General features: G+C 37.9%; 2 protein-coding genes across 7 annotated transcripts in view; one reads left to right on the plus strand and one right to left on the minus strand.

Annotated features, from left to right (window-relative positions):
* Positions 1-8: 8 nt before the first annotated feature.
* LOC424109 (alpha-aspartyl dipeptidase) lies at positions 9-5,900 on the plus strand. Its single transcript, XM_421963.8, has 8 exons — positions 9-125; positions 202-290; positions 1,092-1,166; positions 1,726-1,805; positions 2,927-3,100; positions 3,974-4,033; positions 4,845-4,927; positions 5,406-5,900. Exons 1-8 carry the CDS (start codon positions 25-27, stop codon positions 5,476-5,478), a joined length of 735 nt encoding a protein of 244 aa, XP_421963.2. The 5' UTR covers positions 9-24; the 3' UTR covers positions 5,479-5,900.
* NBEAL1 (neurobeachin like 1) overlaps positions 5,890-27,243 on the minus strand; it is a 79,596-nt gene continuing 58,242 nt past the window's right edge. For 5 of the 6 annotated variants that reach the window (XM_004942674.5, XM_004942671.5, XM_004942672.5 and 2 more), the window contains 17 exons: positions 26,142-26,237; positions 25,925-26,049; positions 24,597-24,737; positions 24,373-24,503; positions 23,053-23,162; positions 22,482-22,599; positions 21,835-21,932; positions 21,465-21,581; positions 20,891-20,980; positions 19,965-20,074; positions 19,204-19,376; positions 18,663-18,757; positions 16,913-17,029; positions 16,080-16,241; positions 14,974-15,122; positions 14,097-14,326; positions 5,890-11,776 (listed from right to left, as the gene is read on the minus strand). In XM_004942674.5, coding sequence (XP_004942731.2) covers positions 11,700-11,776; positions 14,097-14,326; positions 14,974-15,122; positions 16,080-16,241; positions 16,913-17,029; positions 18,663-18,757; positions 19,204-19,376; positions 19,965-20,074; positions 20,891-20,980; positions 21,465-21,581; positions 21,835-21,932; positions 22,482-22,599; positions 23,053-23,162; positions 24,373-24,503; positions 24,597-24,737; positions 25,925-26,049; positions 26,142-26,237 — 2,139 coding nt within the window. In that variant the 3' untranslated portion in view covers positions 5,890-11,699. The remainder of the gene's footprint in view (positions 11,777-14,096; positions 14,327-14,973; positions 15,123-16,079; positions 16,242-16,912; positions 17,030-18,662; positions 18,758-19,203; positions 19,377-19,964; positions 20,075-20,890; positions 20,981-21,464; positions 21,582-21,834; positions 21,933-22,481; positions 22,600-23,052; positions 23,163-24,372; positions 24,504-24,596; positions 24,738-25,924; positions 26,050-26,141; positions 26,238-27,243) is intronic. The other variant, XM_046943849.1, reaches the window with a different exon arrangement.

Genomic DNA, 27,243 nt, shown 5'->3' on the forward strand with positions numbered 1-27,243 from the left:
GCCGGGCCGAGAACACGAGCAAGCATGGGCTGCCCACGGCGCCTGCTGCTGGTCTCCAACTCCACCATGCACGGAGGGGGGTACCTGGGCCACTGCCAGCAGCACATCCAGAGCTTCCTCGGGGAGTAAGTGCCACGCGGGGGCCCCGCGCCCCGCCGCGCCCCGCAGTGCTCCAGCGCCCTCTCCCTTTTCTCTCCCCAGGAAGGTGAAGCGGGTGCTGTTCGTGCCCTACGCGCTGCACGACCGGGACGCCTACGCCCGCACCGCCAGGGAGAAGTTTGCGAGTCTGGGTAAGGCGGACCCGGGAGCGGCTCCCGGCGGGCCCGAGCCGTTCTGGGGCACCCCGCCTCGGCTCTGTCCGCGGGGCCGGGGGGGTGCAGCTCTTGGAGGGAGATGCCGAAGAGGCCACTGCAAAAATCGTGTTGCAAACGCTTCTGACCCCTTCAGAGAGGAGGTGTTTGCACCGAGCCTTGAGCAAAGATCTTTCCAGACTTATCTGTTGCAATAACTGCCTCCTATCTGTCACCGCTCAGGCTAACCTTGGACCTGTTCCTGCAGTAACAACCGGTACTCACTTCCTCGGGTGTCACACCGCTCCTTATCTTGCAGAAAGATTGCTGCTGTCAAATGCCCATCTGGCTCTCCTGGCCCTTAATACATGCAGCGAACCAAGCAGAGCAAACCTGTCAAAGCCAAACATTTTAACCATTACAAAAAACAGGTTCAACTCACAACAGTGGTGGCACAGCCCCATAAGTCCCATGTCCAAGCCGAACAGCAGCAGCGTTCCCCTCTGTTTTGAGTTAGCAGGAGTTTGCACTGAGCTAGCCCTCCTGAGCAAAGTGCTCTGCCTTTTGTGACACTGAGCAGTACATCCATAAAGCTAACATTGGCTTTAGTGTGGCTGGGGATACAGAAGCCCTGCACTAATGTAGGGTACACGTTATACCTCATAGAGGCCCCTAAGATTTCTCTGGTTTTACTGTGAGACATTTGGCTTGAAGTGGGGTGGGGAATAACAGGAGGGAAGCACTGACTGTGCATTCCTTCTCCCACGTGAAGTGGCAAAGGTAAATAACTTCTAATTTAAGGTTACGAGCTGGACAGCATTCATGAATCTTGTGATCCAGTGGAAGCCGTAAGAAAATCTGAAGCAATATTCATTGGTAAGTCTTATTTCTTTCTCCCTAAAGAGGGTTTACATAAGACACTGCGTTAGGCTGTTGTAGAGCTGGCAGCACAGAGGAAAGAATGGAAGAGTCCTGCCTCACGATTAGAAGCTGCAGAAAACAGTACTTCAATTGTGAACAGTAAGAGCCTGAACTTAATGGTGGGAACGGAAGGAGGTGAGATTTATCAGTGGAACTGCTTCTCTAGTAAGTTTTAAATTACTCACTTGAACAGCTTTTCAACATTAAAAACAGGATTTTAGATGAATTATCACTTTTTCAGGACTAAGAGGAGCTAGGCCTACTGTGCTCAGACTCAGCAGTCCTAATATACACTCCAGGGTATTAGAGTAGTATCTGCTGTCAAACAGCCAGTATCAGTGTTAGGAGAGGTGGGGCATGAAGCCATGGCCTGCCAAATGAGCATCTCTCCAAAGCTTCTGGTTTTACTGCTGCTGAAAGCAGAATACTGTCCTGAATAGATCACTGAGTCTGGCAAGTCTAATGTAAAATCTACAGTGAAGCACATTAAATAAGCTGGATACTTTTTCTGCAGGAGGTGGCAACACATTCCGTCTCCTGAAAGCTCTTTATGACAACAGACTGATACAAGAGATCAGGAAACGAGTTCTTGAGGTAACAACTAGATGACTTGGGCTGAGACTAAATGACAAATGCATAAGCATTTGTTCAGACAAATCCAAGTAGATTCTACATCTTTGCTTCTAACGTACTTAAATAGAAGGCATCTCATGCAAGATGGTGAACTGAAATCTGTGCCCAAATGAAGCTTTTGTTAGTCATGGAAGCCTGAAAAGCCTATGGTCAGTAAACTTGCCTTCTACAGCAGTTTCCCAGATGTAGAACTGGAAGACCTTGGGATGTACAATGTTGTGCCACAATATAGAAGTAAGCCCCTCAACATATACCAATGAAGAGCAGTGTGAGACTCAACCATAGGTCAGAAACCATTTCTCAGCATGTCTACTTTGTGACTTAATAGATACAGATGTGTTCAAGCTTCACATTGTCTAATAATAAATCAATAGTAGAAATGGATCTACATGTGCCTTCTGTAAAGGAAAAAGAAAGTGGTGTATTTACCTAGGGTATCTCTTTAATCTAAAATTGCAAGGTATGGGCATCATTGAGCCCCTCCTATCAGCAGCCATTCTGGCTTGGTGAATCTCATAAAGCACAACAAAAATAGACCATCCGTGGAGAAAGATCAAAGCAAGTTGTTCCTCCAGTAATGTGGAACTGTGAATAACTTCAGACAAATTTATGCAGACCATATTATGTTTAAAAAGGCCAGCTGACAAGAAAAAAGGTCAGTAGGCCATCTTAATGTACACAAATTCCTGGTGTGGCAGAATGGTTCTTGGCTTCAGAAGAGCAGCTCTCCTTGAGAGCAGATAGTTCAGCTATTTCAGATATTGTCTACATTACAGTTATAGAAGAGTCTCCTCTTAATAGCAAAGCCTAATGTCTACAGTGACAACTGTACAAGTTTTGATGGGATCACATGGTTGTGAGTACAGGACATTAAATAGTTAGTTCTCTGACGACCGTATGTATAAATTACTGCCCACCTCAAACCCTGAGCTCTTGTTTTTCTGCTTCTCACACATAAAATTAGCAGCAAAATGAGCTAGAAGTCTGATCTCACTGTTGACTCTCCCATTTTGATAGAAGATGCTATATCATGCAGTTCCCAACTGTGATACTGCATACTAATCATTGTTTCTGTCTTTCAGGATGGGATTCCTTACATGGGATCCAGTGCAGGAACTAATGTTGCTACTGTCAGCATCAACACTACCAATGACATGCCAATTGTTTATCCACCTTCCCTGCAAGCCCTAGGTTTAGTTCCTTTTAACATTAACCCTCACTACCTGGATCCAGATGTTAAAAGCACTCACATGGGTGTAAGTAAAACATGCCAAAATTAACACAGGGTGTCAAGGTTTAACAGTAGCATGCATGTGCAAGGGCTCATAGAGCTAGAAAATGACTAACAGCTGTTCTGTAGAGCAGATGGAAATGCCAAAGAGGCGATAAGACTTCAGTCCCTCCTAAAGCTTTTGAGTAGGAAGAGGAGCTGGCAACAGCAATACTAAGGTGGAACCTACGTGCTTGTCTCTAGAGAAGCCATCAGTCTTTCCCTGTAAATAACTCTTGCTGTTTTACCGAGAGGAGTGTAGAAGCTCTGTGCTACACCAAATGCCTGCTGTATTCCTACGTTTCCTTACCGACAAATCCTCCTGGTTTGATTTCTTTAACTACCATTGCTCAGTCCAAAAGCAGTAGCACTCAGGAAATATGGCAGAGCTGTTCACAGAAGGAAATTCTTCAGCATAATTCCTACTCAAGATGAAACAAACAGAAAATTAATTAATAGAAATCTCTGGCTATCATCTTTCACGAACAAGGCAGCTCATGCATCTGCTTTCACCACCTTCCTCAGTACTCTTGTTCTGAGAGTGAGCACATAGAGAATGTCCAAAAAAAAAAAGCAGGATGAATCAACTGGAAATTTGTTTTCAGGCTTTTCAGGGGTGGGACTGTGCAGGTTCTACTTGATCAACCTGCAGCAATTGCTGCTAGCCGTCAAGGGTAGATCTACCTACTAAAGCCAATCCTGCCATTTTGGTCAATACATTAGTCTAATCAAAGCATTCTTTTCGATGGGAAGTGCCTGCTTTGTTTAATATTACAAAGTTGCTCAGTATTATACTACTTGAATGGCTCCAAGTTCTACTTTACTGTCTGGGCAGCCAAATGTACACTTGTTATTGCAGGAAACAAGAGAGGAAAGAATTCGCCAATACCATGAAGAACCAAATACCCCTCCAGTTCTGGTGAGTTGCAGTTTCCAATAAGGAAGGTTATGTCTGTAGCATGGTAAGCATTTTAAAGATTGTCCTTGTTAGCTTTCATTGCAAATCCCTGTTCCTAACAAGCCCTCCAGAACCGCAGCAGGGAAGGCTAGTTATACTCTTGCTAACAGCTACAGCCTTCGATTTTCTCACTTTTAGAAAATGGATTATAAGTAGTAAAATGCTTTCTGGCTGTTAGATGCTTGAAGTCCTGTTGCCAAGCCCCAGGATTTTAGACTGATCTGTCCAGTCACTGGTTGCCAGGCATACATTGTGTGTTCCTGGTAGTAAGCATGCAGATGGTAAGAAACCTCCCCTTTACTTTTCTGATATTCGTACTTTAAATGTTATTTTAATCTCTGGAGATACCTCCATTTGCCCATTCAGTAAATAATATAATTCAATACACTTGTAGTAGCAGTATGTCTGGGAAACCAGGAACTGAGTTTCAAACTCAAAGTCGGTGCAGGGACAGGGAGGATAAACCTGGGTTACTCTTGCCTCAACAAAACTGGATCTAAGAATAGCAGTCGCAGAAGTAATTGTGGAATATATATTTAAATTCGGTTTTGTTTTTCTTCGTAATGGTTTGTATAGCCTTCTTCAAAAGGCAGTATCAAATACACAGGAAAACTGGCTTCTAAGACAAGATAACTCACCTTTGTCGTTGTATCTTTGTTAAAAATAAGCAAGTGATGGTTCTGAAGCACTACACTTAAAACTGGCCTGCTTGGAAAAAGTGTTCTAGCCTCTCAAATAGCTTGCAAATAAAGTATTTTTTCACCTATATTAGGGCTTGCGGGAAGGTGCAATGCTGCTCGTGGAAGGAAACAAAGCCACCTTGCAAGGAGTGACAGGAGCAAGGCTTTTTTTGAGGTAAATGCTTCATTTGAATTTGAGTGAAAGAAAGAGAGACTTTGTTAAACTCCCGGTACACACTGCCTCTTCCTCATGTCAGAAGTTACTTAACACTTTGCTTCCATTTCTGTTCAGGAAAAAACATGAATATTGATTAGAGATCTAAAAGAGCAGCTAGTTTGACTACATCTGTGTTTCTGAGCTATAGCCACCATTCATCCAGAGTGTCCCAGTGCTCTGTGCTCTGTACTCAAGGCTGGGGAATACCACTTAGGTCCTAATGTACTGTACTCTAGAACAAGAGAATTCAGGCCATTAGTTGTATGAACATTACTAATAAACCTAATATGTATATCTCATGATGAAGACAAGGAAAGGAACCCTGTTCTATCCCTAGTAACATGTGGAAGATCCTTGTTCTGTCCGTAAGAACAAATGGAAGATCAGTAGACCTAGCTGCTGTTCAGACTTTCAGCATGGTTTATCTTGTTTACAGGGGTAAGAAACCAACTGAACATGAGCCTGGAACAGATTTCAGTTTCTTGCTGATGGACAGCAATTTCCAATAGCCTTGCATATTCTACAGCAAAAGTCAGCATGTGAAGAAGGGAAGAAATGCTTGCAGTACAAGAGTGGGTAGAGAGCCTTAACTTTATAAATAAAACTAAATATGCATTACGGGGCTCCTCTTCGCCACCCTGCTGACTTCTCAGACAATCTCTCCTTCCCAAGAAAAAAAAAAAAAAAGGCTTTTTTGAAATGCTTGAAGAAGAATAGAAGAGTACTCTTACTCTGACAGGTTCTGAATGTTCACGTCTCCACTTTGATTCCTCCCTCAGCAAAGAAAGTTACCTTAACACAATAGAGTCAAGAGTCAGCTGTTCCTGCTGCCTTGTTCTGCCTGTGTAATAAAATAATCGTTCATTTAGTGTATTCCTACAGCATTAGTTTCATCTTAGCAGAATTAATAAAGTGAGAACTTTTGCATTCAGTCATTTTTATTGTCTTCATACTCATTTTAAATATATACAGTGCTAATTATGTACAAAAGTGTGCATGTTAAAAATTGTTAGGTTACAAACTCGCAAATCCTAGAAAAGTGCAAAATTTTAAAACATCTTCCACCATGCTGTACAGAAAAAAATTCCATCATTAGCTAATATACACACTCAAAACACTGATCAAACCAAAATAAGACGTACAGTATACACTTAAAGCACCCAGAAGGGAAAGAGATATTGCACAGAAGACTAACAGCAAGTTTGTTACAGTGCCTGAAGGCTCATTTTTAAAAGTACATACTTAACACTCCTCAGACCTAACATCTAAACTCTTTAGAAAAAAGGCATTTTTTGGCATTTAAAAATCCATTTGTAATCACAATTGCACAATGTGTAAGAGTCAGAAGATATGATTAACTGTTGCTCTACATAAGGCCTTTGTTTGCACTGCCTTGTTAGCTTTATCAATTTAAACAAATTCTGAAGCATATCAAATAATTTCTTACTGAATTTCATCAAGCAAACTTTGAGTAGCAGCAAAACTTCCAAGAGAAGACTGACCAATCAGAGGTAAGTCTAAAAGCAGCGTTTGGCTAATCTTACATTAAGATGCTCCTGCATAGCTATAGGTTGGATGTAGCAAATTTTCCATGTTTTTTTTTTCTCATGGCTTTCTTTAATTGATCACAGCTGCAATACAACTAAAGCAGTATTACCAGGTACACAAGTTTAAAATAAACAGTTACTACAAGGCAAAAAAAAATGTCTCAAGAGAAAATGCTGACTAGATAGGAAATTAAATCAACAATCGGTTTCTAACTTCATTTAGATCTACAACACCTATGGCTAGATGTTTTATCTTTCAGTCTGAAGACACCTTAGCAGCATTAAACCATAATCTGCACTGAGAATCATGCTTTGGGAACAAGAAATTAGTTACAACAGTCTCTGCACAGAGCCCAGTCACAGACCTAAGCTCTGGAATTACTTGCCAAGTTTCCCAATTCCAACAAATGAAAATAGAAAGCACACAATGGGAGGAACCCTTTTCTATTTGAGTCATTTGGGTAAACAGTAACCAAAAGAAAAAAAACATCAGTATTTTTCCAGAGATGCACAACAAAAAGGTGAACAAAAAGTGAATAAAGACTGTCTTTGATTAAACAGTACAAGCACACCTGTAGTGTTCAAGACTTCAGTAAAATGGATAATATTGTTTACTGGAAAGTAAACTGCAGATGATGCTATGCTGCCACTCAGAGGCCTTTCTGCATTCTGATGACTATAATACTGAAGGAGGAGACAATGGTCTACTAATTTTTTAATGAACTGTAGAAGCTGGCTTCCTTTAAAAGTATGTGTTAACAAGAGCTATTATTAACAACAAGAAATTTGTTCCCTGGGATGGAAAGAAAGGCATCTTCCAAACGCTTTGGTTGAGTCTGGCACTGGTATATAACGAACCCACATACAGGAGATTGCACAAAAAATTTCTCTCCCCAAAAGGAGGACGTACCTCTCGTGTCACTGCCTGCATCTGCTTAGTCTTAGCCAAACAAACATGCACAATTTTAAAGCAATACAAGTTAATAGAATCTATTGTATTCAGTCTTTTCATTAGCTTCACTGTAGTTGCTATGCTGTTACCGATTACAGCACCAAATTTGACTGCCCATTCACAAAAGCAATGTTCAAGTGCAGCAAGGAGAATGAAAACAAAAAGTTTGCAGAAGTGTAGCACTTCGTGGTATATCTCATTTAAGAACCACTGTCTTCAACCATCTGTAATACTTTCTGGAGATTCTGCTAATATATGCTGGTAACTACATCAGAGCATATACATTTGCACAGCTTAAGTCACTCCTTAGCAGAAACTTCATAGGCAACTGACTACTAACAAAGTGTCACATTTATCACTGAATACTACAGAGGTTTTAAACCAAAAGGCATGAAAAGCCCATTTGCAAAAGCACAGAAGTACATGCTTAAATTCCCACCAAATTAAATGTAACCCTACGCAGTGATTTAATCCAGCAGTATTTATTAGATCAGGCCCTAGGGTATCAGGCTATACATTTATATGCAAGAAAAATGAAGTTAATTTAAGACAGAATCTTACCTGTCTTAAATCTTAGCTGGTGTTGGTAAGGTATATGGATGATAGAAGATAGAGTTTCTAGATATTCTCTGACAGTAGTAGATAAATATATTGATATGGTATAATTCATGTAAGTCTGATGCTAACTTGAACTGCAAACGTTTCACTTTCTGAATGCTGGTATAGAATTCAAACTGCAAAGGCTAGATGAGATTCTTCACTATAGATAAAATACTAGAAATAGTATGAAGAATTACAAGCAAACTCAGAAATCTAACAAACATTTTACTTGAAGTAAAGGAGGTGTCTTCTAAATATCATCTTTTGGTATACAATTTCAAAACGCTAGGGAGAATTTATTCAATACTGCTAGCTGCTTGATCTAGTTTATATACAAATATCAAAAGCAAGTTTTCAGGTGTTTTTTTTTAAATATATATTTACACTTCCTTACTTGGCTTCAGAGGTAAGCGCATCTTTAGCTTTGATAAACATCATTAAGGATGTCCCAAAAATGAAATAAAAGAAGGTACCACCAAGAAGGTCTAGACGAATGCAATGTTACAAAATAACTGTGCACTATTTATTCTCAGTTCCTAATCAGAATAGTTTTTGTCTCACAGCCTTACTTCTTTACACTTGAATCTAATTTCACAAATATGTTTCATTCAACATGAAAAACAGTGTGCTCTACTTGGCTGGAGGAGAGTAAAAGGAAGATAAATAATTCAGTCTTACACACTGTACTGCATAAGACTGCAATTCAATTAGCCTGAACAGCTGACAGAAATAAAAAGATTTTCTACTTGAAAGACATACAAAGAAATTAAGCAAAATGCCACCTACTGCTCAAACTTACCACCTATTATCTTTTATTTAAAGCTGGTTTTAGATAAAGGCAAAGTGCAGACCTTAGAACCCCTGGGGACTTTCCAGAGGGTCTGGCAAGAATGCTGACTGTGTGGTGGCGTACACCCCTCATCCTGAAGGATCATGTCAAAGATGAAGTAGCTCAGAGCTCACCTTTTCTCAATCTGCTGCTTTGTGCAGAGCACAAGCTGTTATCAAATCTGCTCCAAAACCATCCACATTTCAACCTGCCCCAGATATTACTGAAGATCACCTAATGCTCACAATGACCTGAAATGATGGTATTCCAATGTCAAAGCTCCTCACCGTAAGTCCTCTCATGCCCAATTACTGCAACCACATCACACGTTACTTAAGCCAACCCACTGCATTCAGTATTCTTGAATATTAAATTCCATCTTTTGTATAAAGATAACCTAAACAACAGGACATTTTTCAAACCTTTACGTGAACCTCTGAGCAAGCGACAAAGATTTTCTCCACAAACACTATAAGAGAACCATCTCCTTTTTCTCTACTTGATTCTGCTAACTTGAAATGTCATTGCCTCTCCCTTCCTCTGCAAGTGTACCCTTAACCTCATATATGCATTTAAACAGAACATATATGCATACTTATAAAAACCAATGTAATGCCCCAAGTGAGTGCTTTTTCTTCCCAAAACAAACTACTCCTGAAAGCTCTCCTCCGAAATCCCTTCTTCATGAAATCATAATGGACAAGCATACTTCACATTCTCATGTGCACACTTCATACTTCCAGAATATCTTTATTCTTCTTCCTGGATAGGCAATTGACTAAAATAGTCCTCACCTTGAAAGTATGGAGTCTGAAAAGACGAACCACTTCACTTTTGGAAATGTAATGCTCTCTTGGCAAGTGACTCAGGGAAGTTACTCTTCTTTTCTCCTAACTTTCCAGACAATCCAGGCTGTCACAGTGATTAATTAGAATATTGCAACTATGGATAGACCCATTTTTTCACTAGTCTGATTTATTTCTTCTAAAGCTAAAAAACAACAACGTTTCCTCAGAACATGGGGAATCCCCACAAGAGGGATTCTTTTTTTAAGTAAAGACACTGAGGAAGAGAATACAGTTTTAGTGAAACTAACTGGACTTCTAAAAATTATCTTTTTTCCAGGAGCAGGGATTAACCATATAGAAATAAAGGTAATAAATATTGTGCCAAAAGTTAATGAAATTAGATTATACGTAATGGAGTTCCTCAGGTAGTTCATCAGGTCCCCGGTCACAGGGAATATCTATCTGATAACCTTTATAGGAGGTACAACACACATTCATTTCCATAAATAAATAGAAATAACAAAAAAGTGATGGCAGAGGGAAGAGAAGGGTAGCCAAAAGGGAATATCTTATCTAACAATCACTTCTAGCTCTGCCTTTTACCTATACACCACTTACATCAAAAAGATGCAAGAGGAATGATATTCTCTTTTTAATAGACATACATACACGTATATACATATATACACACAGACACGTATACACACATACCTTTTCACACCAGTCAGAAAATCTTATTTTTCCCTCAGCACCAGGCTTTTAACAGGACGGGGTTTATAATTTAAATCATTAACATCATAAAAAAGGCCAGAATGATAGGAAAACACACTCATCTATTATCATATATTGCTTAACAAAGAAAATATTCAGTAATGGCTTTTCGAAAATATAGCATCTAATTAAAAACTGTTTTGTTGTGTAATGTGCATGTATAGATCTGATATTTTCTTCCCACCATTACTAAACATATCTTGAAAACAGATAGACTATTTTCCTGCTTAACAGAAAAAAGTACAGCTTGCAACTGGTTTGGTGAATACTAAGCCAAGAAACAAACAGGTGCTATTTAATTAATTTGTGCTGTAATGTTGTAAAAATGATTTTGCAATGGAAATTTGTTCTTTCTTTGCAGGAGTTGCCTTACTAATAAAGACCAATCTTTGACCAACATGGATATGCGATTCTTCCTCTGTATTTCTTCAAGATATTAACTGTATTAGGGGATTTCTTAGTGTTTTAGTCTACTTAAAATAATAGTCTACTTAAATAATTTTTAGCAGCAAGTTTTCCTACCTCCTTCAGCTCATCCACCACCTTCAAATCCTTTGAAGTTACTCATGTCTGTACTTTTAAGAATTTCTGATAATCAAGTAGTGCAACACAGATGCTTCTTGCAGACAGCCTAAAACTGGAACTACACAAAAGATGACAGCAATGGCCATTTACAGAAACAAATCATAATAAGTTATACATTGGTCTAAAGACATAACGAAAAGGTCATAATTGTCAACTATACCAGTTTTGAATGGGACCACTGTAACAGCTTTAATTTACTGGTGGGGAATTACAGTGCTCTCAAAGCAATGCCAAATATCTTTCTTGTGGTCAAGGAGCACCTGACTAATAGAGCCAGCTTTAAATCAAACGCTACTTATTTTAGGTTCAATCAGCAAGGCTTGGGTTTGGAGGCCTGGTGTTTTTGTTTTCTGCATCCATTTCCTTTTTTACTTCGGCTGCTTTTTCCCCTGAAACCCTGTTTTAGCAGCTATTTAGAGAGGGATCTTGTTGTAACCAAATCAATGTGGTTAAAGAAAAATATGCAAGCAAGTTAACTTGCATGAGTACATATTCTTTTTACTATACCTCTACCATAGGTTTATCTTCAACAGACTGTTGAAAGTGAAGCCCCTGAAAACAGAGACATACATTTAAAGTGACCAAAATATAAAGTATGTTTCTGGAATCCATGAGAGAAGGTAGAAGCAGCAATCACTTGGAATCTTGAGTGTTATATTCAGTCTCTCCTGATGAAATCTGGCTGAGCCGTTTGCTTGATCCCCAGAGCTTTCGGGAAAGCTGACCTGAGCGCATCTGTTTGAAAGTAATTCAGAGAAACAAAAGGAGGGGGAAGGGATAAGGCAAATAAATTAAAAAGGAACTTCAGACACTGATTCTGGTGAAATGCAGACACTACAATATACCAATAAACAAAATTACACTAACAAAAGTTATTAAAAACAAACCAAAAATTACATTTAGGAATGATTCTTGGGACTGACAAAAAACAAATAACAGACAAAACACTAATTCCTGTTGTCTTTGATTTTGAACAGTTAAAGGGACATCGCCAAGTAATGCCTATTTAATTCTGAACCTACTTTAAGCAGCTTAGTGTTGAGTTTAGGTATTTTGATGGGAAGAAAGAGAGGCTGATGTCTCAGAGAAGTGAACTAAATTAGCAGAAAGGACTCTTTATTTTAGAGAGTTCAAAGAGAAAAGTGACAGAATCGAATAGGTAAAGATAACCACCAAGATGGATTCTTGATCATCATCTCTAAGTGATGGAATAATGGAGAGCAGTGATAACAGAGTGAAGGAAGGAAAGAAAGGATGTCTGATCTCAAATTTACAGTCTTCCGAAGATGAATTGCATGCCCATTTAAATCCAGCATCCAGAGAGTCTGCAATCTGACAACAATTTGTAAGAAACTTCACATTTCTTAAATATAGGTCCTATGACTGGCCAGTAGTGATCAATCAGCTGAAATCCCACGTAGTACAATAAGATGCATGCCCTAACAGCACAAGCTTGAGAACAGTTCTTGATCATTAGTACTAGAAATTAAGCTTGCTTAAGAACTGTATCATCACAGCAGCAGGGTTTTTATAAAAGGCACAATGCTGCTACCAGGTGATAATCCCACAGACTTCTATAACATCCTAACAGTTAAGTAATTGTTAAAAATACACATTACGCTTCACTTCATAGTGGATGCTATCAATGCAGAAAGACTAAAGGCCATTTCACTTGATCCACAATAAAGAACACATCTCCCTTGACCCTACACATACCTATCACCATCAAAAGCCAGAACTACGGAGGATCTTCTGAAAAAAAGGAAGTACTACTAATTCATACATTCCTGCCTAACTACAAATAAATAAATATCCCCACCACACACACACACTCTTCAAATATACTGGTTGTTGCCATTATAGAAAACTAGAAAATCTAGGACATAATTTTGTTCTTCTTATATACATGTGTGTGTATGTATAAATATATATATTTATATCATCTATTTACATGGATATTGAGCTTGAAGAACATTTGAGTTATAAACAGAAAATCCTGAAAAAAAACTGTTGGGAAGCCTCTACATTCACAAAAGGAGTCCAGACTTTGAAACCAGACCTTCACCAGATACAAAAAAACAAGCGTGATTAAGAACTGAAAGCCTTCAGTCTAATGAGATGCATACACTTTAGCCTACAAAAGATCTTTTCTATGGAATAGGAAACAGAATTGGCAGTGACTTTGAAACTACTGTTACAACATACATTTGACAACACCATAAGCAGTTTTTCACCAATTCTACAATAGGAAAAAGCTGTCCAGCTAGAAAGCAGTGGAAGCTTCCCCTGTTTCCTGAAACTAAATCAATTGCAATGCCTTTTTAAAATATTAAACGGTGCATCTCCTAGCTAAAACATTTTTAAATACTAACAAATGAAGTCACTCCGTATTAACAAATAAATATAAAATTAAGACAAAGTCTTCTGACAGGTACTGAAGGTCATGCAAGAGCAATTATCACAATTTCAAGTAGATACACTGCAGCACAATGGAGATTGAGTTAGCAAGAGAGGCAGGTTTAAGTTAACTCAAGTGCTTTGAAGATCATGACAAGTACTTAGAGCAAAATCTGTGTTTTGCACAAGAAAAACTGGGCATACCTACTTGATGGATGCTCTGTCTCTGATATTGCATATGCAGTACCAACAAGTTTATATTCATCATATGGAGCCAGAGCGTATGGGGAATCTACACAAGTGATTCTTTGTGCCTTACAATTAGAGAATCTTAACAAAAAGTAATCTTTTCCCCAACGTCAGTCAGTGCATATTAAAAGGACATCTGATGGAAACCATAAAAAAAAAAAGGAGCTTGCTCATTTCTTCTGGAAAGTTAATTTCGTCAGAAAGTGGCTGACAACACTAACACGTACAAAAGAGAATAGCTACTGACTTTTCTTATTCAGATGTCAGTGACAAAGTCTGAAAGTTAGTCCAGCTGAGCATCTCATCTGTGATCCCTATATATCTTTGATTCTTAATGAGAAAATTCAGTAGAGCAGTCTCAAAGGTTATTTCTTTCCCACCGAAAACTGAAACTTGCTTTTAAATTTACCCTGCCATAGAGGAGACCTCTTGCTCAACTGGAAAGCAGAAATAAGTGAACTTCCCACTGTTCGGTAGAAAAAGTTCTTGATGGTGGGCTTTACCTCTGCTGGCTTGCCAACACCAACGATAATCAACTTGCCATCCTCCAAGCCAACAAGGATGTGGCTATACTCTTTGGTGACAGAAATGCAATGAATTGGCAGTCGCATGGCTAATGGAGAGATGCTCAGATTCAAGCTGAAATGAACAGAAACCACAGAGCATTAAATTACATGTATATTTTTACATATTGGAAAGCATCACACTGCAGTTGAGACCACAGTCCACGGGATGCACTACGAAACAGTTTCTCAAGGATTCAGTTTGCAATTTTGACCATTAAGAAATTCTGCAGAAAGATCAATTCATACATCAGAATACAGATCCAATGACAAGGGGCACAGGAGAGTCATTCAGAAAATTAAGATACTCTCATTAGAAGAGCATGAATATTAGTCCCATATCTGTTTAAGTGACAAAGACCACCCTGCAATGGAGCTCTTTAAGAGCAGTGCAGAAGAACTACATGAAGCTTGATCCCGTAGCTGATGAGCTCCCAGTGACTAACCAGATACAGGAACAATCAGAGCTTGCCTGTATCAGACACAGCTCTTCCTAAATACAGTTAGTTCCAAGCTGATGGTTGTGATAAATGTCTGCAGGGAAAAGGGCCTAGTACAACCCCTAATTTTTCATAACCTCCTTAGTTATCTTTAAATATATATATATTTTTTGAATACACAAAAACCCACAATTTTTAATACCTGTAGCACACGGAAAGCCCACATTACTAAATAAACCTCTGTATTTGCTTCTCAATGATAAACTTATCAGAAGTATATTACCTGTATAGGTCCCGTATGGAAAGAAATCCCTGTAAGCTGCCCATCACGATATACTCGCCAGTCACACACATATCTGACACTTCTTCCTTCAGAGTCTCAGAACCCAGATGCTTTCCATTGACAGAATAGAGGTGTAATGCATTCTTATCCTAAATAAAAACAATCAGTATCACAGAGGGCACGTATGTATTCCTGTTCCCATACGGAAGTTTTTGAAATAACTCTTCATTAACTCTAGACATAGCATAACATCATCCCTATCCATCTAATCAATCCCAAATTTTCTGGAAACATCCACAGGCTTATTGAACAGGTCCCTGTCTTTTGATGTTTTTTCTTAAGGAAGAAGAAGAGAGCTCTTATCTTCAGCACCCTCATCCCAGCCCAAATTCAGAAGCACAAGGAAACTAATCTATTTTACAGAGAGCAGTTTCTGGACAAGACAATGAATTTTTGACATATTAAAGACATAGCTAACATGACCATCTTAAGTTCTTCCAGTTTTGCTATACTTTGGTTTCATCTTTCCCCATCATTCCAGTGCAGCTAGTACGCCTATGTTTATAGTACATTTGTCTTTCAGGAAAGTTCCCATCCTCGTAGAAATCATAAGTTATACAGTTAGAGCAACTATGCAGCTACTCAACAGACAGAACAAGGGACACTGCAAACACTATAGTTCCCTCTCTGACACAAAATTAAGTCATATTAGCATATTCCCTGGGCATCTTGCATCTAAAACATCTAAATGCATCTGAAATCTTGCTCCCTTTATAAATCTCTACTCCTGTGAGTAGTAGAACATATTTCCCCTAGCTTTGCATTTCAAAGTGGCTCTTCCAGGAAGATTTGCTAGCACATTCTTAAGATATCTTCCCTGCAGGTGTTTGGAGATGTTCATGAAGCTTACAGCAGCATGGTGTGTCTGTGATTTACCTTTTCATCATATTTAACTAAAATCCACTAGCAAAATAAAAAGAAAAGAGACATGGTATGGACAAAAAGCTACAGTTTAAGGAAATGAGGATAAAATCAGGCACATTTATGACTAGATGTCTTCAGCAAAAGAAACAGATATTCCATGAACCTAAGTACCTCCTAAGTACCTTAAGAGTGGTCTTTCCTTCTATGCTGGTGTGGACAACAATATGACCTTCCCAGGACACAGCCAGATGGGGAACAGTCAGCAGGAGGGAACTCTCACAAGGTGGTCGCAAAGTTCTCATGTACTGACCTTTCCGAATAGTGCGAATAATAACAGTCCCATCCTGCAGAGACCAAATTTAGGTAAGCTGTTACCCAGCAGCAAGCTCTGAGGTGAATTACAGCCACATATAGAATGAGTATTTATATAAAAATGAAGTATTTCGAAAGAACTTAAATCAACTGCAGATTAGACTTCCGAGCATTAAAGGCTCTGCACGAAGAATCCTTCCCCTCAAGGCCACATACTATAGGCATACGAAAGTACAAATTCAAACAGAGCAAGAGGAGAAGGATAGGCAACAAATCAGCCATTTTACAGGACACATTTTTGAGAAGGCATTATTCACATTAGGTAGTCAGAGCTCAGTCTGCCAGTACAGTACAGAAGAGCAGAGTATAAGGAAGCTGCAAAGAGCCTTTGGGGTTAGGCAAACAGGGAACAAGCTGTTGCAGAACTGTTCCCGTGAAAGGTTTAAGTACTTCAAATAAGTTCACACACTTTGAAGCTTATCAGTGCAAACTTGCTTGACACAGTAGTTGAGGTCTATACTGTGTAGAGTCTCTTTTGAAATGGTTGACTTAGACAGCAAGGGAGACGGCACGTATCTTTTTGACATGCAAGGTTGCAGAAAAGATTGTGAAATAACACTTTTGGTATTGTTCTTAACTTCAAACACACTGTAGGCTTTGACTGAAGAGGTGGCAAAGAAGGGAAAAGTATGAAGATGCTTACCCTGGATCCTGACACTGCCATGTCCAGCTCAGTGCTGATGCCAACACTTGTAACTTCATCAGTATGCCCGTAAAGGATCTGTAATGGCTTAGGTGTCAGGCCTACAGGCACTCCTCCCTGAGAGTAACAAAAAGTGCAATGACATTCTCTTGCAGCTGAAGGATAAACAAAAATAAGTTTCTGGTACCTTCAATGTTAGTTGCGAGAGGTTTATATTTGACATAGGCCAAAACCAAAGGACCAACTCACCCATTTCAATTTATCACCTTTTATGTCAGCAGCCCTACTTAGTGAAATCAAGAAGTGAACATACAAGTACAAAGTGGAGGTGAAAGAATTTCTTTCTGTTCCTTCAGATGACCAGGTGTGCAAGGACCACAGTGAGCACTCCTAACAGGATTCATCTGTTCACCCACTCACTACTACCTTGTTATCTGAGCTTATTCAACTCAGAATATTTTTACCTGGATGAAGCCCTCCCTTCATAGACACGGTCCAGGTAAATGATAGCTATTTTGCTTAAAAATAGAAGTAACTCTGATTTTCTAGGGAAAAAGTAAGGAAATAATACTTTTAAGTGACTGCCACTAGTATGATATACAGTGGAAATTTTGCAATAATTATCGTTAAAAGTAGTGTATTATTTGCCCACATGACTGCAGGGCATTGAGATGATTTAGTAGTTTTGTTCCAGCAAGTATACTGTCAGCATATAAAGACTTGGTCAGACCAGTTCTCAAGCAAGATCTGTGCTTACAGTGAGAGTATAGTTCTGCAGTCTCCATTATAACTAGTTTGGGAGAAATCTGACTGCCAACACCAAGTCCTGAAATCCTCAACTACACATGAATTGCAGAACATGTGTCAGAATAAAGAGCTGGGAAAGATGGCAACAATACAGAGCAGAGCAGAAGTGGCAGCATGCAGAACACTACTGCCAATTAGCAAAGGACAAAATAGCCAAAATAAAAGTCTTGGAAGGAGAATTCATGATACATAAAAACATCATTTACATATCCATTCAATAAAAGGTAGATTAAAAACGTTACAGAAAAGCAGTTCTAAACAGAAAGTCTTCAGAGAAGGACTCATCATTCAACTCACTCTGAGAAGATAAAACTAAAGAGCTTTCAACACTAACCCCTGCTTGAGACAACAAATACTACTGCGAGCAAAAGGGTCTCAACTTTTTGGTGATGCATCATTGGTACAAACTACAACATAGTTCTTGAAAGAACTAAAGATACTCTTGTCATGAAGACAGCTCATGTTTTTCATAGTATGCATCTGCAAAACATGCAGTTATGCACCACTGTATCAATTTAACATGCTGACTTCAGTTCAGTGGTAAGAACAAGGTGACATGACCAAATGTACTGCCCATAACACCTATCAAGCCCACTCTATAACTAATGCTGTTTGTGATGCAGCAGAGATTAATACTTAAAATACATAACAATAGAAATAACATCACACTTTTAAGTAAACTTTTACAGTGTGAAAGCATTAAAGAATTCTGAAATGCCAGTGTAATGTAAAACTAGGTAAACAGACTAGCGATATCTCAGCTAACTCCTGGTTTAAGTCACCAGTACTTTCCACAGAGGAAATGCAATGCTAACATGCAACTGTTAAAGCTGTTAAACTGTTAAACCTGAAAGAAGGAAAATCAACGAACCATCACAGCAAGACAGCTAAAAACAAAAAAGGATTCAGAAACTGCATTTCAGAGTAAGCCTGAATAACATACCTGCTGAACTATTTGCCATATCATACAGGTAGTATCTCTGGATCCAGAAATCAAATGGATTCCACAGTAATCTATTGCCAAGCAGGTCACAATATCTAGACGAAGGAAGAATAATAAAAACTTGATGTAGTTTAATTGTAATTTCACCACAGTGTGATGGTGAGCATGCAGTATGTCCACAGTGCAGCCTCATTTACAGTCAGCATGAAACATTCCACTGTGATTACAACTGATGAGGCTGTATGAACCAATGAAGCCATTATACAACCAGGTGTACCAATGTGACTCAATCACCTTTGTTACCTAAAAATAGCCATCAAGCTTTATTTTGAACCTACATTAAATTACTACAATGCCTAAAAAGTCATAATCAAGTATTTACATATAATCACAGTTCAGGTAATCCTCTGTTCTTACACTGCCATTCTGTTATGACTGCTACGCCTGCCAGTTCAGCTGCATTGGCTTTAATTCTTCCAAAAATACAAACATCAAGATACAACATAAAGCCTTTCATTTTGTTATGTAAGGAGCTACTAACCCATGTGCCTGATGTGCTGTCCAATCAGTTTGCCTTTCGTAAGAGATGTCACTCTGATGCTATTGTCCCAGTGTCCTCCACTAAAGAGGAGTTTTGCGTCATGCGATACTGCAAACAACTTAGAAGTGATCTCCAGTCCTGGTGCAAAAGGACCACTCATGTTGCGCTGTGTTCTGTAAGCAAATGAACAATAAAGAGTGAACTTGGTTCAAATCTTTTTTTTTTTTTGCATCTTGTATCCTTAAAAAAAAGAAGAAATTCTATAGAAGAAATCTATAGGAGAGGCTATAAATAAATGATGAAATTCTGCCCCCTTGATATCCACAGCAAAACTGTCAATGCCATGAGTGGAAACCAGATTAAATCATGCAACTTAATTCTGTACAAATAACTAATTCCCTGAGTAAATAATGTAATTTTAAAATAAAAGAGGAATCTCCTCAAAAGTCAGGGAAAAAACGTCCACTTACACCTTCACTGTAGTTTAAGAATGTATGAAGGGCATTCAGCTTAAATTCCAAGATGATGTTTTATAATAAATAACTAGGAAAATAGAATGAGAAGTAGCTCTAACAGTGAAGAGCCATGAAATATTGCTTACAGAACTCTTTACTAGAAAGGTAATATTATTAAGCACTAGAAGATGCATACCTAGCTAAAAACTCAGCCAAAGAAAACAATACAGTTGATTTATTATCAAACAATTACTCTATTTTATTACTACATATGCATCCATCGGCATGTCCTCATCATTTGCTTACTTGGGATTTGTCACTGTGGTATCTTTGATGAATGTAAAGTAGTTGGAGATGTTTTTATCATAAGGCAGCCAACCATGGGTTCCAATAATGCAATTCAGACTTGCTGTTACCTAAGAAAGTTAGAAAAACTGATGAAACCCAGAGACTTATTTTCTGGTATTAGAACTTACATAAAAGAAAAGGCAAAGCAGCACAGGCTTCTTAGAGAGTTTACAACAAAGAAGAAAGCAGCATCCTGCCCTCTTGCAAATAATAAACAATCCAATGCAGATGCACTCATTTCAACAAAGAAGGGTCAAAAAAGCAGATCTAACTCATTTTTCAAGGATTTTAATCCACATATGGTACACACTACCAAGTTAAAATACCGTACGTTACAGATAGGTCAAAGAAAGTTGACTTGCAAGAAAAAGGACAAATCAACAAACCAAAAGAAATCCAAAACCACCCCACCAATAAAAAAATAACAAAAGCATTTAATTACAGTTTAGACATTTAATTCATCTTCTTTGAAATAGTCATCTGTCATAGTTAACATATTAATTCAGGTAGTTTGAAAAAACTTGTACTACAGTTCTGTCCCTGAGAAAACAAGGAAAAAAACTGAATACCCAAGGTTATTTTCAAGACTTCTAGTAAAAAAAACATGAGAATTTGATGTCTTCAAATTCCCAGTGACACAAGTGCATTCTCTGTTTGGCCTGGACAATGAATATGATCCACAAAACACAGATGTCAGAAAACAGTATTATTTCCTGTGAATTACAGATGGTATTGCATAGGGACTGTCACAAAGACATAAATCCAAAAACTCTCCTCTGTGCTGCATGTAGATATCTTCCTATACTAGTGCAAAATTTAATATTAGACAGCATAAGCTTTTAGAGAGTATGCATGCCAGATTAACACTGACTCATGCAACTTACCAGTATCTCTGGGCTTCCCTGAGACATAAAGGAACGTGACTGATTCCTGGGGACAACAGCTTTGACAATAGGAACGCCATCACTGATTCCCTAAGAGAAAGGGCATAGTTTTGATTTGATTATACACAAGAGCTAAAGGTCAAGTGTAGAACCTGTGCAGAGTTAAGACCCAAATCCTCTGTAATCTATACCAAACCTGTAAAGTACAGTTGGGTATTGACGCACACACACAGCTCACACAGGGCATAAACCCTAGCTCTATCCTGAAACAGTGAGTTTAGTTACCAAATCTAGTGAATCCTCAAGTACCACCCATGTTGTTCTTAGCTTTCATGGTTTAGTTGTTAACTTAATACCCAAACAAGACTCAAATTCGTGTCCAGCAGATACAAATATACGGGATTCAATTTCTATGAAACTAACTAAAAAGATACTGTTTGTTTTATACAATTTGCACCTTAAGATTTTCTTCAAATAGGAAGCAAGTCTACTTTCATGTAGCTTATGGCTTTTTGTTTCATGTAGATCAGAAGTTTCATATCAAACTTTAAACAATTTCAAATAATGCATCTACCTCTATGAAGAATGACTTCAGTTCAGTGAGGTGTTGGAAGAGATTCAGAGTAGAGGTATCACTTCTAGTTAGTCTTTGCACTACCTCTTCTGCTGACAACCGCTGAGGATGGGGCTCCTGGGAGACAATATTTGAACAAGCATCAAATTTGACAGTCTAATTAGACATATTTATCAAATTGTTCTAGTCATATAAGGCACTCAACTTCTTTCAGAATGAAAATAAACTCCTTTGAAAATGCTATTTTAAATTTCCTTCACTATGACCCTTAGAAATGGTAACATGGAAGAGACTTATTTTTCACAAGTCCTCTGTAACTCAGTTGAATTTAACCAAAGGTTTGACTAAGAAGGAAAAAAAAGAGCATTACCTTCAACAGCTGACAAGGAGTTTGTCCAAAATTGTTTATCATCCCTTCTAAAGCTTTCCTTTCCTTCTCATCTGTTAGAGCATCCAAATCCACAGCTCCTGGACCGCAGCCAGAAAGAAAGGCAGAAAAAGAATAGAAATCAAACAATTTACACAGAAAATATTAGCAAAGAAATGTAACAAGAAATCATTACAGCATTACAACCCTTTCCCACAGAAAAGCCTCCATACTACGCATTCAAGAAATACAACCTGATGACTCCACTCTGTGGAGTTCTCTGTCAGTGTGATAAAAGCGTATTTATCTTGTCAAATGGATTTCATTTACTTCACACATACAATGTGCTACACACAAAAGCCACCCCAAATTCACCTTGTGAATTAACATTAGTCTATTAATACAAAACATTTTTTACTCAATTTTCCTCAACTCCTAAGCCATGAGAAACCCTTTCCTATGAATGTTTTTAGGCAAGTAAACAAACTATTCTGACAAACAGAAGTTATGCTTCCACATTTCAACCATAATTCTCTTGCTTTACTATATGCTACTACATGGCATAATCACAACTCAAGTGCTTTCTAGCTAATACTGAAAACCCATAATTCTGATAACAACAACAGGAAAGTAAGTATACTGCTTTGTACCTTCGTAAGTACAATAATAAAACACATTGAGTGCCTCCACTGCAGCTGGTCCCCTCTGCTTGTAGCCAAAAATCAAATCAATCCATTCATGAAGATGAGCAGAAACATACTCTGATTCCTAGAGGAAAAAAAAACACTCATGTAATAAGAAAAATGTTGTTCGTTCTTGAAGTATTTACTGATTTCTGTGAAAGAAATTTAATTCCTAAAATAAGCATATGCACAAATTAAGTGTACACTAATGTATAGGGCAGTAGCACAGAACGTGGAGTAAGCGCAAACTGCCAGGTAAGAGGGAAATTTAATGCAGCAGAGCAACAAATCTAGACTGTTGAAACGCAGCTGTGAAAGGGAAGGTAAGCTGCTAGTTCTCTATAATTATTAAAATTCAAGGGGAACCTTATCACCCAAAGTCATCTAATTCTGCATTTTAATCTCCTAAGGAGGGAACATCCAAATTATCAGCATCCTTAGACTCTTTCCTTTTTTCATTCAAACATTTTATTTACATGCATGAGGCTATCAAGTGAAAATTCTTTCCTTATTATTTCATGCTTAACTATCATCTTACCAGAGCCTTCCTATGTTTATAAATGAAGTCTTCTGGGGAATGGGCCCATTTAGGGAGAACAACATCATTTACCGCTTCTTTGGATATTTGAAGCTGACCCAAGTTAAAACCTAGCGAGAAATTTGGAGAATTTTAAGAGTTACTACAAAATACTTCCAAAAAATCTTGCTTTCTCAATAAAGGTACAAAGGGTTCAAAAAATGTGAGGGAAAATTGTTGAAAAATTCTTAACATAAATCTACAATAGTTCTACCACTGACATAGGAGGCTAGGTTCTGCTCTGAGTCTTTCAAATGTTAAGTGATATGGGATAATAGTTATCCAAAGCATTTAAATGAGTTAGAAGCTGCAGTCTCAATCTTAAAAGAAGCATTAGTCATTTACACATGTATCGACAAACATACCTGTATTTGCTCTATTTTATCAGGATTAAGAGTTCAAAACATTTCAATAAGATTATTCGTAAGTATGAAGTTACTAATAGGTTTAAGTTACTCTAGAATCAAGGCTTTCAAGTCTTAAATTCTACCAGCTTTTGTAACAACAGCCCTAAATATTTAAATGACTTTTGAAAACATGACTTGGGCATTGCAAATTTTAGTAACTTAGAACTCTAGTAACTGTATCTACCAGACCAAATTATCAGCAGCACAAACATGCAAATCTACTTTTAATCTGCCCAGTAGTAGAGAAAAAACTCCCCTGTGCAGGAAATTCAAAGAAGAAATATCTAGGAGTCTCACACATCAGAATGCAGGACATTCTCCTTCTAATTAACTTCGTCTATGACTGAAATAGTTTGTTTCCCCCTCCCCTTCTTTTTTGAGTTTTGAAATTTCATATGGCTCTAAAATCAACTGACTTCACCTGGTATTGTTAGATAACAGTAACAAGAAGAAAATACACAAGTTGCCTGGAACAAATAACAGATGTGAAGTTTTAGGATGTCCAAGCTACCAGTCAACAAATCTAGTGAAACAAATGCTAATTCATCTCTTAACTTATGCTATTTGATCTCTATTTTCTATTCCGTTAACTTTTTTGTTTTAAATACTCAAATGAGCATCTTCGTTCTTTTGTTAAGCAAACAACAATATTTTTAGCCATCCTTAATCTCCCACTATGAGTTTTAAATAGCATTTAGACTACTGCTCAATGTAACCGGTCTCACTGAACAGTTTTGAAGTCAGCATGATGAAGTAATTTCTACAAGTATATTATTAAGCTTAAGGATGAAATATACCACAGTATTCATCAGTGTTTGGAACAATTCTCAGAAGAGGAGTTTTCTATGCAGAATATTCTGAGCAGTCTGTTTACCGTTTTGGTTCTCCAGGAATTCTGGGAAGTAGAAAAACTCTGGAATAAGTTCCTTGACATCATTGGGATTGTCCATCAGTGCTTGCCAGGTAGCAGGAATAGAGTGAAACTGTCGATCAGCACAATCAAACCTGGGGGACAGAAAACTCACATCAGGCTGATTGCTCCCTTGGTAAAATGACATGGAAGAAATTAGAGTTGGTGCTTCTTTGCTCACAATATACCTGCCACTTTGAAGTTGGATATGAAGAGTTGTGAAAGGTTCTACCCGAATGAGGTAATGCATGACACCAGCAGCATTTGAGTAGTGTGTTCCATAGTGAAATTTGTCAATCACTCCAAGGGGATCCTCAAAATTATCGTATCTTTAAAAAAAAAGCAACAAAAAAAAAACCTCTATAAATACAACTAAGCATTACAGCTGATATAGACACAGATTATACTTACTTGAGGGAAGGATTCAAAAGATTTCTTTTGTGATAACTTCTTTTGAATTATCACAGTAATTTGCGAAAGAAAAGTACATCCATGAGAACACAAATTCTGGCTCAGAAAGTCCCTAAGCAAAAGGGACTTTGATAGGGTGGATCACCCTTTGCATACCTGTTCTTATACCCTTCCCTGTGCATTTGCTATCACCTATCAGAAACTGGATAAAGGGCATGACTGGCCCCATTTAGCATGACTTTACACAAGAGAGAAAAAAAACCACATGAATAAGCTGGATATTTATTACTGAAAGGACTTATGTTACCTGCAAGACTGAAAAAAATCAGCCTTTGTGACCTTTTCAAGATGCAGAGATTTACTTAACACTTACACCCATTTTCCTTTTCTACTGGCAAACTCACTCTACAGTGCTATGCCACTATCCAGTTGATATGTTCCTCAGCATCACAAAGCTAGTAAGTGAGATTACAGTTGAGTACTGCTAGAGAATCAGTTTCATTATGGTCAAGGATAGACTCTAATCAAAGCAAATTCTCCATGTTCCAAGTTTTATGAAGAAAGCTGATTTTGCAGAAAACCTGACAAGTGCCATCTGGTATGATAACACTCACTCCTCACACTAGCAAAAAGGAAGGATAGATACACTGATGTGTAGGTGTAAATACTTGTCACTCCTACACAGAAAGGAGCTGCTGGAAGCAACTGAGTTACATTTTATTTCAAAGATAATAACATACATGCACAAAAAAAAGCAGAAAGCACAGTTCTAGCTCTACTCATCAGTATGATTTCACATTCCTTATCTTGAAACAGATACAAGACACAGCATCTCTCTTCAAACTACTAGACTGAGTCTTTCTACAGCCCTTTTCATCTCCCCAGAGAAAAACCTCAATTTACAACAGTAAATTTTGTCCTTTCAGTACTGCATGAGCTAACCAATCTGAATACAGCAGAAACAAAGGACTGTCAACCTCTGCAAAAGCATCTGGGATGTTAAATTTTTAGATTTTAAAAATTTCAGTGTCACTATTGTACTTCTAAATACATTGTTATCATACAGTCTCAAATGACAGAAATAATTAAGTGTTCAAATACATACTTCTCTTTCACAGCCTTAGCATTCTTTTCATTTACCACTCCAATGGGTTTGGATAGATCCCTAAAGACTGCTGGATTATTCAGATCTAGTTCTTCAGATGTATAATCTCGTAAGATCCAAGGGAACTGGAAAGAAAAAAAGTCAAACAGATTAAACCCGTCTTTAAAAAACAGGAAAAATACATAACTTTAGCAAAAACTTAAAAAATAGTAATTACCACGGGATATTGAGCAAGATCATTGTAAGTTCGTCCTGCCATTGTGTTCAGCTGAATAAGATAGTCAAAGTTGGATATTTCTCTATTCACCCATTTCTGAAAAACAAAATAAAGAACACGGAAGCAAGTTACACATCAGTGTTTCTTCTCTGCTGGAGAGTACTACCAGCAGGTAAAAGGTACTGGATTATGAGCATGATATGAATGCTCTAATTTAATTTCTCACAGTCACTGTTATTTCCCATTCCATTTGATGATTATACTACATTTTACAGGGTTGCTGTATTTCACTGAAATGCATTGATTGTGCTGAATTTCATTGAAATCATGTCTCAGGTTGATATCAGTACTGTTTTAAAATGCAACACAGCAGACAGCTAGCAGCCTTAGAACAAAAAGGGGAAAGCAAAATAGAAATGAAACAAAAAGAACACAGGTGAACAGATATTGAAAAAACTCGGAACTGAACTTCGAAATCCATTAGAGTTCAAAGGTCAAAATTTCCTTATAGATTTTTCTCCCGTTGTTTAATGATAGAATAACATGTAAACATATGTTGTCCTTCCTCCATTATTCTATTTTAAACCAATCAACCAACAGAGCTGTGATCAGAAGGACTAAATAGCTTTAATGTAGTACGATGAAAACATTTCACTACAAAATATACAGATATACTACATAAACATACAAAATGATACCTTATTTCCTGGGGAAAAAAATTAAAAATGAAATACTCCCAATATTTTTTTAAATTCTTATGTAAGAACTGCCTTCCCTTCCATCCTTCCCTCAGAGAGTACTGATTGTAGGATAACAAGAGAGAAAATAAAAATAAACTGTATTCAGAGAAGTTATCCATGTTTAGGGTAATATCAAAATGTCCGTATTTTACTTTTACAAGTGTTACCAATTCCCTTAAAAACATACTTCCTGCTCAATCTTCATACATGCTTCACTGAAAGCCCTATCGTGAAAAGACAGCGGGGAACATTATTTGCTCATGTACTGAAAGAAGTCTGAGAATGTAGCAAATCTGCTATATGTTCCCCAATCTTGCTGAATCACTTTTACATGGTCTGGTGCTGATGTGATTATTACATGG

The sequence above is a fragment of the Gallus gallus genome, chromosome 7 (genome assembly GCF_016699485.2).
Source record: "Gallus gallus isolate bGalGal1 chromosome 7, bGalGal1.mat.broiler.GRCg7b, whole genome shotgun sequence".
NCBI lineage: Eukaryota > Metazoa > Chordata > Aves > Galliformes > Phasianidae > Gallus > Gallus gallus.

Coding starts and splice junctions, on each gene's coding strand:
- LOC424109 (XM_421963.8), top strand. CDS start 25: ATGGGCTGCCCACGGCGCCTGCTGCTGGTCTCCAACTCCACCATGCAC. Junction 291..1,091: donor GGAGAAGTTTGCGAGTCTGG/GTAAGGCGGACC, acceptor TTCTAATTTAAG/GTTACGAGCTGGACAGCATT. Junction 3,101..3,973: donor TTAAAAGCACTCACATGGGT/GTAAGTAAAACA, acceptor TTGTTATTGCAG/GAAACAAGAGAGGAAAGAAT.